Genomic DNA, 14,414 nt, shown 5'->3' with positions numbered 1-14,414 from the left:
ACTTACCTCTTTATAAACATGTTTTTTTCTTTGTGTTTTTTCTCTAATTCCCACAAACCTCCTACCCCTCTCCCCCTCCTGAACATGGCCATTTATTCATAAATTTATTTTTCTATTTTGTTGTTTGTACTATGACTGAATTTACAATGACTTGTAATTGTTGTGTTTTACATCAATGGCCAATTCATTTCAATTTGTTGATCATTTAATTTGCATATTCTTGTTTATCAAATTATTTGACTTGTAAATCAATTTATCATTTATTATTTATGAATTTTGTAGCCCTGATTTGAAAAAGACGTTGGATACGTCGAAACACGTGTTATCACAAAAGGGCAACGTTCTCAAGATAAACTGAACAATATCAATTTCCAACTGTGGTCATGTGAATTTTTTTTCCATTCGAAGGATTTCTTGTCAATGGGCGCTGTAGCACCTCTAAAGGGTAACCATTTCCATTTTTGCTTTTTACCTATGGAGTAGAGGAATCCAAGACTCCTAGGTTACCCTAGCTCCATGCGACCTCTCAAATTAAGTACCACATAACAGGGCGCAGAGTTCTAAGTGAGAAGCACCTCAAACAGATTCCTCACTCTATTTCAACTCATAAAAAGGACACAGCAACAGCAATCGAGCATCATTTGTATGGGCATTGTGGTAGAACGTGAGGAACTGAACATACCTTGTGCTCCAAGACGCCCTCCAAGGCAACTGGTGTGCCACAGCCGGTCTGGGTAGGGTGCCCAGTGAAGAAACTTGACAAACCTGCAAGGAGAGTGGAACAGACTGTTATTACATAAGGTGAGCTGATCAGCGGTGGAAGTGACCGACATACAAGGATTTGTGTTTCTTTGGACCATAGGTATGGTACAATTCCATTGCACCAAGCAACAGCCCTCTCTCCCTACTAAGATAAGCCTGGCTGCTCCGTCTACGCTACCAAATACTCAGGTGGTACAGACTTATACTAAGAGTGGAGTTTTCTACTGTCTCAGTTTTATGGTTTTACTAAGCCCGCAGTTGGATTTAATAAAAACTGTCCCAACAATACAGACAACTGAACTAAAGTTTGCCCTTTATACTTTTAATAAGACAAAAGGAGGGCTGGAAAAAGGCCTAACTTGAGTTATGCTAATGTGGGATTTCCCTATCTAAACAAAAATAAGGATACTCTATGACAGGATGTTCAAAGTAAATGTCTGTCCAAAACCTATACATGCCCGCATATCTATTTGAATACAATGTGTAAGGTGGTCCACTTCAAAATCATAAGTGTTCAAATAACAATTCCAAGCTTCTTCCAGTACTTGGTTGTAAGAGATCTCCCTTCTTTAGAATTCAAGATAGTTCACAAAAACCCCAAGGGGGGTTTTCTCTTTTCCAAGGCTTCAAGTCTTAACACTTTATAGTTCAATTCTTCAATTCCAGTTCACACTAGGTTTCCTTTAGATTCACCCACAAGCTCTGTTGAAGGTATTTCAAGTGGCTCTTCCATAGGTCGGTGTCCTGGGTCTAGGCGCTGTTGTTGGACCACGCAGTCCACCCATTACAGGTCACGCAACTGACACATAACTTGCTTCTCCTTCACCTGCACGTTGCCACTGTTTCAGCTTTACAGTGGGATTTGGTTCAGGCTTTTTTCACATCCTCTTGATGCTTTACCATTACTTGTTTGCCACTATTCACATGTTACACTTTCACATACTTTTGTTGCTCTTGCCAATACTTGTTCTCTCAAAACACACAGTCCCTTTACATAGTTCATATGGCTTTTGCCAATGTTTGTTCTTTCAAAATACACAGTTCCTTCATATTTATACGTTTCCACAAAACTGCTTTAATTCAGATTAGTATTAAAAATGCTTACTTTCATTCGGATCGGTATTCAAAAAGTGTTCCTTTCGACTTGAAATGCCTTGCATTTACTTTGCTTCAGCTTATCGGGATATGGCTCTCCCCAGTTAACCTGGTTTCTTTCCCAGACAGGTTAAGGCTTTTCCACTTTCTTATATTTCTTTATATAAGCCACCTCCAATATGCCCTGGCGTCCCTTTGCCACTTCACGGGAACTCACTGGTCTCTTTGGGCGTATTTTGGTTTCTCTAGCGACAGACGGTAGCAACGGCTACAGTGAAGTGTGCTTTGCTTTTGCTTCCTTCGGCTTCCTCTGGCTTTCGCGGTCTCGACTTCTCTCAGCGTCTCGGGTAAGAGTTCCGGTAAGCCTTACTCTGCTTGCCTACTCCTGCGAACGCCCTAGAGCTTCTCTTTCTCGGCGTCGCTGCAGCCTGCTGCTTTCTTGACACGGCTCTTGTCGGCAAGCCTCCTTGCTCCACCACACTGGCACTCGCTCTTCCCTCTGCACGGCTTCCCAGGGAGGTTTGGTCCTTCCGTGTCCACAGTCATAGCCGACACCGCCCTCCTTCCTGCATCGCATGTATATAAACATCCCGCCAAACTGATTGGCTCTCTTGACTACTAGACCACACATTGATGGTTCTAGATTCTTTTGTCACTTTATGTCGCTTCTTCCTCGTCCCAGTACCAAAGTGGTGTGTGTAAGAGTTCATGACAATGGGTAAATGGGGGTCTGACCTTCAGTAGCTCACAAACGTCTGGGGGATTGAGGGGACATTTTGACAGGAAAAAGGGGGATACCATGTCTCATCCAAGGGTACCTCATCTCTCCCCAAGTCACCTACACCTAGGTAGTCCTCCATCGCATATCCACCCCCAGTGTCAGGATCCAAGAACGATGGCCATTCCCCCTGGCCGCCTGAGAGGAGGATATTTTGGGAAAGAAGTGAGGACGCCTTCAAATTCCTCACATCATGTACACGTTGTAACACAATCGCCCCACATGCAAAGTACCATTATGCAAGTATGATCCCAGAGACAATGGATCATAAGCCGAGTCCTAGGATAGGGTAAGAGCGCAAGTTTGTTTTGGACTTATTAAATAAAAGGAAAACTAAATAGTGCAGGATGATACCAGAAAGAACATGGTTAGCTGCAAACTGATGCAGAATTATATTAATAGTAGCAGTGTATGGGTTTATTCAAAGTCAATCCTTTGAAACCCACAATGAAGCCGTTCACCAATGATCTGTATCATATTGAACTATCACATTGGTAGAGGAGTACAGAAAGAGCAACAGGCTGCTGCCTCCGTTTGGTGCAACACACGCTCATTAAAATGGATTAATAAGGCCATTTATGAATATAAATGAGCCAGGAGCAGGCCATCTCCAAGTTTGCTATACTTGGAGGGCAATAATTTACATATCTATTTCTATTTTGAGACTCAACAAAAGGTAACACGTCTGGCAATGCCCCAGTTGGGTGAGTGGGGGACCGACCGGGGGGGGGGTTGTGCACTTTGTGGCCGCAACAGCCAAGAGTACCACATGCACTGGGCTGCAATGCAGCAGCCCTCCCCCCCACCCGTCCCCCTCACTTCTGATCAGCCCTTTCCGGAATGTACAATAAAGGAGCTCATAAATTGCATTGTTATTACAACTGCCTCAGATTTCTTTTATATACTCTATGGCACAGTACTTCCAATTGAACCTGCTCTAGGCTACGCTCAGAGTCCTCTCTCCTCATAGTGCTAGCTGCTGAAGCCATCAAACCTGAAGCCTAATTTTCAATGCTATAACATAACTCATTTAGAACATCAAATGAATCCTGTTGTGCAAGCCTGGATTGCGTAGCTAAATTCCTCTGCCAGTAATTTGCAGTATGGACAATGGGAGGGCGTGGGTCTTTTGTTAAGCATGTTGACATATTGACTGGTTTAAAGTAATATCTTCTACCACAGCAGTTCTGGGCCACATGGATCCTTTTTTGTGGCAACTACTTGCAGATCTTCATGGACGGAAATAAGGATTTTGTTTAGAAGGTGTCAAACGCAGCTCCTGGGTATCCCGCATTTCACAGTAAGCAGGAAGCACCCACTGGCGAACCAGGAGCTAGTTGCAAATCTAACTTCACCATTAGAGGCTAACTATACGTTTTTGTCCATTACACAAGGATCATTATGGTTCAAAATTGTCCTAATCTTCTTTTAGACATATTACCAAACGGCGATGTTTATGTCACAGTCTGCTTCTGTGGCACTGGATCGTCTGGAGAGTCAAATGTTGCTCCTTTTAGCTCTAGGAGTCCATCTAACCATCTGTTAGGCTCCAATCATGAGCTATATAGCGGTCAGTAATTCCCAGTGAGCGGTTCTCTGCAATGTCTTCTTAGCCTAGTCTTCTGCAATCTTTTGCTCTCCAGATGTTTTGAAACTACAACTCCCATGAGGACTACCCAACACATTCAATGGTTTGGGATCATGGAAGTTGTAGTCCAAAACATCTGTAGAGCCCCAGGATTCAGACCAGTCTTCGAGAATGCAGAAGAAGGCTGACCCTTAGGCAGGTAGACCCCTTGATTCCCAGTGCAGCTCCAAATCAGAGCTTCGAGAGGCTTGAATGACAGACTGACGTCCAAGTAATCAGGATTAACATGGTGCACTGCTACCACCTAAAGAGCAGCTGCAGACAGTGCAACTATTGCATACCAGCATTTCGGAAGGGGCACTCTAACAAGGAGGTCAAGTAACATAAAAATGGTACTCTACCCTCCTACACTTTGAGAGTGGTCGAGTGGATTTTGCAAGGCCTAATGAGGCACTCTACCTCCACATCTATTTACTCTATATGCATCTTAGACTAACCTGGATTCTCACCCCCACACTGATGTGAAGTCCCTCTCCCACCGAACCCCAATTATTGCACCTCACCCCTCACCAGATGTCCCTTCAGCAGTGTTCTAATAACCATGTGGATTTCACTGGTGTCCAAACCATTTCACTGTGGTGCCATCACAGTCCCAACACCCGGATGTCAACATTTTCAGGGTCTTACCAATCCTGGCGCTCAAGGAAGATTTGCTATTTACCAGTTTCACTTCTTATTGAGAGCCAAGCAAGGGCTCCTATCAAAACTCATTAATCTCTTACTGGGATGTCACCACTCTAACTCACAGCACACATCAGCCAATTACAAATTGTAAAACAAAGGGGGGGGGGTCTGGGAGTCTCTCTACCAGCATGAACACTGCCCATTGACCTGTTCTTGGGTGGATGGCCCCTGGGAGAGTCTCTACCAAGTCTTTAGCTCACTGTCCCTTTCACAAAGGAGAAATATCCCTGCATATCAGTCTTTGTCCTGCCAAGGGGCAGTCCAGCACCAAAATGCTAGGCTATTCTCCTCTGAACAAGAGTACCAACAGCAACCCCAGACACGTGTTTCGGCCTAATCGGGCCTCATCAGTGAGGTGGAGGACTACCTATGGGTGGGACAAAGACTGATGTGTATGGAAATGTCTCCTCTGTGAAAAACAGTGCGCTAAAGTGTGGTTGAGACTCTCCCAGGGGCCATCCACCCAAGAACAGGTCAATGGGCCGTGTGCGTAGCGGTAGAGGGCTTCCCAGACCTCTTTATGCAAATTTTGGGTACTTTGGGTTCTCACCCTAAGTTACCTGGGGAATCCAGACGTGGACACCTTGCTCACTGTGCTTAGAGAGGCACAGCGCCACCTCAGTGATGTAGCCCGACTAGGCCGAAACACGCGTCTGGGGTTGCTGGAGAATTGCCTACCATTTTGGTGCTGGACTACCTATGGGTGGGACAAAGACCGATGTGAATGGAAATGTCTCCTCTGTGAAAAACAAAGCGGTAAAGCATGGTTGAGACTCTCCCGGGGGCCTTCCACCCAAGAACAGGTCAATGGGCTGTGTTCGTACCGGTAGAGGGTTTTCCAGACCACCTTATGCAATTACAAATTGTTTTCAGCCCCAGTAATGGGGAACACACTACACTCTCAAAGTCTTCCAGTAAAAGCCACCATGCACCCAGAGGAGAAATGCGTACGATTTGTTTCAGCCTATGGCAGCACCTTCTGTGGTCAGGGGCAGTCTCTCTACCTGTGCCCCAGGCATGCTTCTTCCCTTATTCTGGCAAGGCTGAGACAAGGCTGAACTCACAGAATTAGCAACCACCCTCGCCGCCAAGTAATATGCAAACATTTAAAATGGTAAACAGACACGTTCACCCAGATACAGCTAGAAAAAAAAGAAAAGATACAGCGCCTGCACACATACCCGATTTACTATTGTTGGGTTAATTTCTACTCAAGTAATGGCAGTTCCTTAGCAGGAGAGGCAGCTCCTGCCTTCACAAATGAGCTGGCAATTGATACCTTGGGGAACACCACTTTATTGAACACCTTTGCATTAGAAAGCACTCCAATGTGCACTCCCTGTTGTCCTGTTGTCTACTCGAGCACTCCCAGTCATTCTTATCACTGTCCCTCCGATTATTATTTCCTGAATTCTCAGCCTGCTTTAACCAAACATTACCGTTCCTACAATCCCCTTTGTTCATTTCAAGATAATAATCCCGGTCATTCCCGCTAGTTCCATAAACCCTACCAAGTAGGATATCTGGAGTATCTACCACCCCCCTCCGTTGATGCAAACACTTTCTCCCACCATGACGGACAGCGGACTAAAACACAAGCCGTTTACCTGACAGGGCCCGACACAAGGATCAGGCAACGTCAGGCAATTGACAACCACGCACACCTGACAGCCTTTACCTTCCCCACAGGGATAAAAAGGCGCAGCACAAAAGGACATGTCGAGCAAGGCCGAACACACGAGAATACAGCTAAACCAAACCGGCTGTGCAAAGGGAGAAGGCAGTGACACCTGGAAGGACAACGAAGGGGGTGGGAGGGGATTTCTCTTGCCCTTTTCAACTCAGACTCATGAAGCATCCGAAAGGGAAATCATAAAACCGTGTGTTACAGCTGACACGCGTGAGCAGGAGAGGACAGTGGTACACAGGGCCCCCCCCGCATTTATAACGCAGGTGTAGAGGCAAGCTGGATACTGTGGTACTATCGAGAGAACAAAGATGCCAACGGGTTCAGCACAGCCAGTGAGTCAGAGGAAACGGATAGAAAACCGAACTGTGTTGAGCCCAAGGTTGCAAGTAGCAACACTGTTTGAACGCAAGAAATATTACAAGAAGAACTTGTATGTTTGAACTTACAGAAAGCCCAGTTGAGGTCCAAGTGCAGATCGGTCTGGAGCCACGTGGGCGCTCATTCGAAAGGCTCTGACCCAGACCTGTTTTTGAAGCTACAAGAACCAGAAGGCTGTAGAAAAGGTTGGTGTCAGTGGTCCTACAAGGGTTATGTCAAATCCATTGTACAATCGAAAGTCTGACCCACTTTCCACTACGATTGTGAACTGTGATAATTGGCAAATGTGAACCCGACAGAGGGATGCCGAAAGAAAGCTGGGAGAAAGAAACCATGTTTTCTGAGGAAACTTAGCAATGCATGAACTGTGTTGAGGAAAGGATGTAGTGAACCCAAAGGAGGGAGGCCCATTTTTGCAAGAAGGATTCGAGCCCGACAGAGGGAAATCCCAGGGGCGAAAAGCAAATCGCCCAAAGAACATTTGCTCGTTTATTTGTTTAGCATTTTACAATTACGAGTGACATCAGAGAGGCCGTAGTGAACCCAACAGAGGGAGGCCAAGTTGGCAAAGAAGATCTGAGCCTGGCATAGGGAGGTCCTAGAGGCGAAGAGCAATCGCCAAAGGTGTAAGATCACTGAGAGAATCAGTAAACCTAAGGAAAGAGACTTTTGCAGGAAAGAGACTTAACCTTTGAAGGGGTTTTGATATTTTGCTCGAAAGTCCCGCCTTGTGCCGTGATTCAAACGTGGGGAAGGGAAACCCAGCCATACCATCCTGACATTTCTTTTCAGGCGAACATTATCTCACACTATTTAGTAATTAGTAGTAAGGATTTGGCAATAGTTTTTTTTTTTTTTTTAGTATAGGCCCTTTTTATTTGACATAACACCACTAGAACCACCTTATTATTTTGATGTTCGTAGCTCGCTCCCATCTTATATTTAGGTTTAGATTAGGCGTTTATGTCACCGATTATGAAGTTCAATAAACACCCTTGAACTGTGATCACTTGTGTCTGTCTTTACTGTTGCCACCATGAGTTCCTTAAAATCCATTCTAGCTAGAAATTCATTCAATTTCTCAGGGTCAGGAATGAGGGGATGTAAACAGAGGTCTAGAACGATGATCCCTTTGCACTCTATCTCCCAGTTCATAAACCACACTAACAAGCTCATGTCTTTTTTGCTGCTATCGTGCAATGTAGGTCCAATAGTCATGCTGGCCCAAAATCCCCATTAACTCCCCAACAGCGATGAAACATATTTTTGCTAGCGTCAAAGATAGTGGTAATAGTAATGAGAAATACCATCATGCTTCTGTTGACATTCATAAAAAAGTCTACAAGTGCATGGTGTACAGACGATGTATCGTGACAGTTGGCACTTACAAATCAGATTTCGTTCCCTATGCTGTTGACAAAAAGAATAGGTTAACATTTATGAGACCACATGCGTTAAACTGGTTACAGTCATTGCGGGTTACTTAAAATTACACGTGAAGACAAGGCTTTGCATGATATTCCAGCCCCCATTAACTAGGATCTTGGTTGCAGGATGTACACATTTAGCAGATCAAATGTGGCAAATAGAGATAAGATGAGCAAATAATGAATACAGCTGAGTGTATAATAGCAGTGCAGAGAAACATAGGGCTTTTGGCTGCAAACTACAGGCACGGATGAAGCAAGGCTCTTACAATGATTTCCGGCCCCTTAATGGCCAGTACACCATCCCTCTGCCGAGGGCCTTAAAAGCTATTAGTATCCCACAGAAGGCAACATGGGGGGGAGGGGTTGGAGGGAGGGGCAGAGGCCCTAGGCTACTAATACAGGGAGTCAAGTTAGTGTGCCAGCAGTAATGTGTAAATGGTGGTAGAGGAAAGATAAAAGGGACTGCAGAGGCGAGGAGGGAGTGCAGGACAGACGGACGGCAGCAGTGCCAAGAGTATGAAAACCGCAGACGGGCAGTGCTAGGTAAGAGGGGTGAGGTAAGGAAAGAGTACAGAGGACAGGGGGGGGGGGGGGGAATGATCTGCAGAGCTGGCACATGAGTGGCACGAGGATGGCGAGTGTGTTTCAGCAAACTACGATGGCGAGATTGTGGAGAGTGAGACATGGATGAAGGGTGGAGAACTCAGCCATACGAGTTAACCATGTCTTCAATAGTTTCATTTGCAGAGTTTGTATACTTCCTTGTAGACCGACAACGTAATTAAGAAAAAAAGGCATGCAATCCCCAATGGGCTTCTTACTAAAATATATTTTAACCTCCTAACCTTGCATGGTAGAAAGCAGGTCCTTTGCGATACAGCACTGGAAAAAAAAATAATAATCACCTTTAAAAAAAATACAAATAACTACCATTAACAGTTGTACAGCTCTCAACCTCCAAACCCCTCCATGATCACTAACTAAACTAATCATAGCTGCCAACTGGCCCCATATCATACGTAACACTGACATTCCTGGCTTTTCACTTCGCATGCAAGCTCATACTTATAAAAACAAAAATACTAATCCCAACACGTAATGAGAGAAGCCAGGACTGGATCAAGGCATCATCACAGGGCATCGGGTGGCTTAGCTATACATAAATAGGTAAACTGGCTCATAAATCTGAATAGCAAGCACAAATACAAAACTGCAATAGCATTATATCCAAACTTAAAAACACAAAAAAGCTAGGGTTTCTCCCGATCACACACAGTGGATTATAAATCAAGCAAAATAGTTATGTATTTTCTCTAACTGGCTGTCTTACACATACATTTAATTGGTATACGTTAGCAATAATTTTCATAGCAATAATAAATCTTCCTCACCTGTCTCAACCACAGAACCCTTTGCTTTCTGGTGGAATTTTTTATTTTTCTCTATACCTCAGTGAGTGGGAACCTTTTTCCACACTCTCAGAATATTGTTACGCTCACCTGGCTCCCACAGGGGCGTCGAACTGAAATGGGCAGCTGCGGTCTCCACCAATGTGACGCATAGTGCCGAGATGACAGACTGGACTGCCCCACCTAGCTTTTTTTGCTTGGCCCTAAGGAATATTCTTCTGCAAATGGACAAAGGGAATTAACCACCCGTGGAGTTGAGCGTAAACCCCCCACCCCTGCTGTTCTCCCCACTGATCACCTTTGATGTCCCCTCTTATAGTCTCACCTGATGGTTTGGAAAGATGAGCTCTCCATCCTGCATTGAGCGCAGGGGCGCATAGATAACCAGTTGCTTCACTGGTTCGAAGGAATTAGTGAGTTCCAGAACATGAGATTTCCGGCAAGACGCCTTAAGTATGTAGTTTGTAAGAGTTCCAATGTCTGACTTTCACTCTTGTCCGATTGCTTGCAGGTTGCAGCTTGACCCTAGCGAAGAGTTCCTCGTGGCAACCGGTAATATTCAGGTAAGGGTTTGCATTATCCAACAGAGTTCGATAAAATAGTGTCAATATGTAACCCGTTGCTTTCTTCCTTATTCAGGCGCTGAGAGAAAGTATGAAGTCTCGGGGAATAATGCATCCGGCGGTAAAATTAGGCAAGTCTTTTGTGGCGAGGAGGTTTCCCCTTGTTTGTCCCTTTGTTTCACCTTGTTGTCCTTTTGTTCCTATTAGGGGCCGGGGTACGGTGAGGATGCGGTGGAGGCTGCGCCGACCCGTGAAGAGGAATAGTCGCCCCGGTGGTAAAATCAGGTAAGTCTATGGGGGGTAACTAATATTGCCTCTGTTTATTCCCTTGGCTCACCTTGCCGTTCTCGTGTTCCCCCTAGGTGCCGGAGTGCGGCGGGAACATGCAGAAGGATGCAGTGGATAATGAAGATGTTGCGAAGGCTGGTGAGTTCAGCGCGGCGCTGCAGCAGGCGAGGCGACACGCATAAAATAACTTCTTTCTTCCAGCTAAAAGGCGCAGTGGATCGGGAATTCAGGTAAGGATCGAAGGTATTGCTCTTGTTCTAACCTTTTCTCCTTCTTTCTCCCTTTTTCTAGGAGCTCCAGACTCGAGGCGGGCGTGGCAGAAGACTGGATGCTGACTGCAGGCACGGTGAGCGTTACGCTGCTGGATGCAGAATAACGCGAAGCGTGTGCTGCTCTTCGGGCGTGGTTTAAATAGCCTCCAAAGTAGTCTCAGGTAAGTATTCCTCCCCGACCCCACCCGAGTAGAAAATAGTCCCAAAGTAAAGTAGTCCCTTTCAAGCCTCCTTTGGCTTGGAGCTCTTGCAGCATGGTCTGCATCAGCTAAGTTTGCAGCATGGTCTGCATCAGGTAAGTTTGTGTCAATTTTGTCTTTGGTGGGATTCTTGAGAATTCCCCACCCAGGCTCCAGAGTGTCTGTGAAGGCAGGAAACAACGGAAGAGTCCAAGTCTTCCAGCCTGATTCTGAGAATCCAGCTCAAACAGGGAGGATGGCTGTCCTGAAAGGACTGCCAACGCACGCAAGTTTGAATATTGCGTGGCTGTTTGATTGGCTGTGGCTGGGTTCCTGTATAAAAGTCTGATCCTGGAAGTTGAAGAGGTGTTCAACCACTGGAACCAAATCCGAACAATTTAGATGAAGAAAACGCAGCTGAGACGATTTCCAAGCGACCACAGACCCTTCTGTGTAACCGGAGCCTGCTGTTACCCAGCATTCCAATCGACCTGGGGACTACGAAAACGATGGCCCCCGACACATCGCCTGGCAAGATCCACTAGACTAAATACAACCTGACTTTTGAGCCATCCCACGACATGCTGAGACCTTGCAGGTCTGCAATACCCTGGGACCTCGAGCCATTGCGCAGTGCATGGTCTTTCGAATTCCGAATCTTGCTGAAACATTGTGGGCATCCTGCTGTAACTCCAGAAACGTGAATCGAGTCCGAAAAGTTCCCTCACCAGAGTGCTGGACCTTGCAAACGAAGAGAATCTGACCAGCGATATTCAGTCTTCTTCTGGCTCCTGAAAAGGGCACGAAAATCCAAAGCCGCATCCAGCCGCGAAGAAACTCTTGCCTGGAGCCCTCCCAGTTGATCCTTGCTTCAAAAGGACTTCAGGGTCCTGTCTTCAATCTTCATGACATGGAATTCAGTGACCAAGTTTTTGGCGGCAGATCTCGAACTCTCCCCGTTGCAGCCTCTTCTTGTGTGCCGAGTAAACCATGTGAAGATCCTCTTAACTAGAGCCTCGCCCCATGATCCCTGCTACAAAAGTCCTTCCAGTGTACTGCCTTCTGTCTTCATGACAAGGAATTTAACAACCGGGTTTTTGGCTGTAGAGCCTGAAGCCTTCTTGCTGGAACTCTTCTTCCGTGCTACGGTACTCTGTTGGCTGGCGCATTTACTTACCTTAAGCCTTTGTAATTTCTGTAAAGCTTTGGGGTGTTCTTGTGATTTCTTTCATCCAGTACACCAGGCTCCTGCTGGAATCCTACTGGGGCGTCTTCTCAGAAGTCCCTGGACCTTAACTAAGTGAACTACTTACTTGTTGAACAGTCTTCCACAGGAACTCTGACATTTGACTGCAACAAATGCCCATCTCACCCTGCCTTGACCACTAGGGTCCCTCTTCTACTCCCGAGTTAACTCATGCAATAGAATAGGGAAGGACTGGAAAAGTAGAGGATTCTGTCTGGAAAAGTATAACAAGTGTTAAAAAGTACTTACTTGTGAAAAAGTTAGTTGGTAACTGTAACTAAGTTACAAATGTTCTTACACTTGTAAAAGTAATTGTAAGGTTATTTTACTTACCTTGGAAATGTTCTGCCATTCTGAAAAGTATATGTAAAGTCTTACTTTCCTTAGAAACTGTCGCCATTCTAAGTAAATGCAAGGTTAGTTTACTCATCAGTGAATTGGTTGTGCCTCTTCCCAAAAGTAATGCAGTTGGCTTCACTATTTTTTTCAGAATATTGTGTAACTTCACCAACAGGGTTTTGCTTTCCCTGGTCTGTTTTATACAGATTATAAAACAGTTTCTGGTTTATACCTACCTTAAGGTTGCCGATATCTCCTTTAAAAAAAAGTATATAGGTTTTACTTACCTTGAGTTACCTATGTGCCATCTTAATATAAGTTAAAGCGTTATTGCTTCCCTCAATCTCTGTTACAGTGATCCGAAAAGCAACTAATTGTATATTACACCAAAAGGTTTTACTCACCTAGAATAACTTATCCTAAATAATAATTATAGGTTTTTACTGTTCCTTGAATGAGTGTTCCACTATTCAGAAAAGTCTATTTGAAAGATGGTTTACTATGCAATTTCTGTGTTGAGCGTCACTGTATAATTGACAGGGTCTACTACCCTTGCATTACTGTAAAGTAATGGTGAGGTTAAGAAAGTAATTTATGGTTTTACTCTCCAAGAAAAGGTGTGACTTATACTGAATGTGTATGATAAGGTTTGAATGCCCTAGAATTACTGTTGGGTATTCTGAAGGTTTTATGCTTTGGTCTATGTACCATCAAGCTTTGTGGTGTGTTTTTATACATGTGTTTATGACTCTATGACCAGTAATTACCCCAAGACTTAATTTGGCCCAATTGTATTTAAAATAAACCTTTTGTATAATACTTCTGGTTGTAAGTGTTTCTATTTCATCCTTGGTGTACTGCAGGTTCAGTGTACTTTCCCACAGCCCTCTCTCCCTCCCAAGATAAGCCTGGCTGCTCAGTCTACATTACCATATACTCAGGTGGTACAGCCTTATACTAAGAGTGGAGTCTTGTACTGTCTCAGTTTAACGGTTTTGCTAAGCCCTTAGTTGAACTTCAGAAAAGGAACAAGTTACTTACCTGTAACTGTTGTTCTCCAGCATGGGTCTGGCATGGATTCACATGCTCATGAATATTCCCCGTCGTCAGGCTGGGAATCCTCGGTAAAGAAAAAACCAGTATCAGTTTCGTTTCTGATCTGTCTTTCGTAGTAATAACCAATCACTGGTCTCTGCGTCATACTGACCACAGCCAATGACTGCCCTCTACCTAAGCACCGCCTCTGGCAGCCATCTTCAGATTTGGAAGCACGTGAAGTGGCAGTATGACCAAGTGAAGAGCCGCAGAGGGGTAGGCGGGAGGGTTCGCATGTGAATCCATGCCAGACCCATGCTGGAGAACAACAGTTATAGGTAAGTAACTTGTTCCTTCTCCAGCATGGGGTCTGGCATGGATTCACATGCTCATGAATAAAGAATACATAGCAGTATACACATGCACAACCACGGGAGGTGGCAAAGGCTCAACATTAAGCATAGCATCAAACTCAACATTAAGCATCTTACCTCCTCACCAGGCTCACCTCAGGCGAACAGGTTGCGCAGCACTGCTTGGCCGACCCTGGACTCCTCCCTGGAATCCCGATCGACGCAGTAGAACTTCGTGAAGGTGTGCGTCGACCTCCACGTAGCA

At 45.1% G+C, this 14,414-nt stretch overlaps 1 protein-coding gene across 4 annotated transcripts in view; it reads right to left on the bottom strand.

Annotated features, from left to right (window-relative positions):
• The window catches only part of TSEN2 (tRNA splicing endonuclease subunit 2), a 270,669-nt gene that overhangs the window by 83,955 nt on the left and 172,300 nt on the right, over window positions 1-14,414 (bottom strand). For all 4 annotated transcript variants that reach the window (XM_069643934.1, XM_069643933.1, XM_069643935.1 and 1 more), the window contains one exon: window positions 9,311-9,347. In XM_069643934.1, coding sequence (XP_069500035.1) covers window positions 9,311-9,347 — 37 coding nt within the window. The remainder of the gene's footprint in view (window positions 1-9,310; window positions 9,348-14,414) is intronic.

Source organism: Ambystoma mexicanum, chromosome 2p (genome assembly GCF_040938575.1).
Source record: "Ambystoma mexicanum isolate Mex_15411 chromosome 2p, UKY_AmexF1_1, whole genome shotgun sequence".
Lineage (NCBI taxonomy): Eukaryota > Metazoa > Chordata > Amphibia > Caudata > Ambystomatidae > Ambystoma > Ambystoma mexicanum.
The sequence above is the reverse complement of the archived record's forward strand: the minus strand, read 5'-3'. Positions and strand labels throughout refer to the sequence as shown.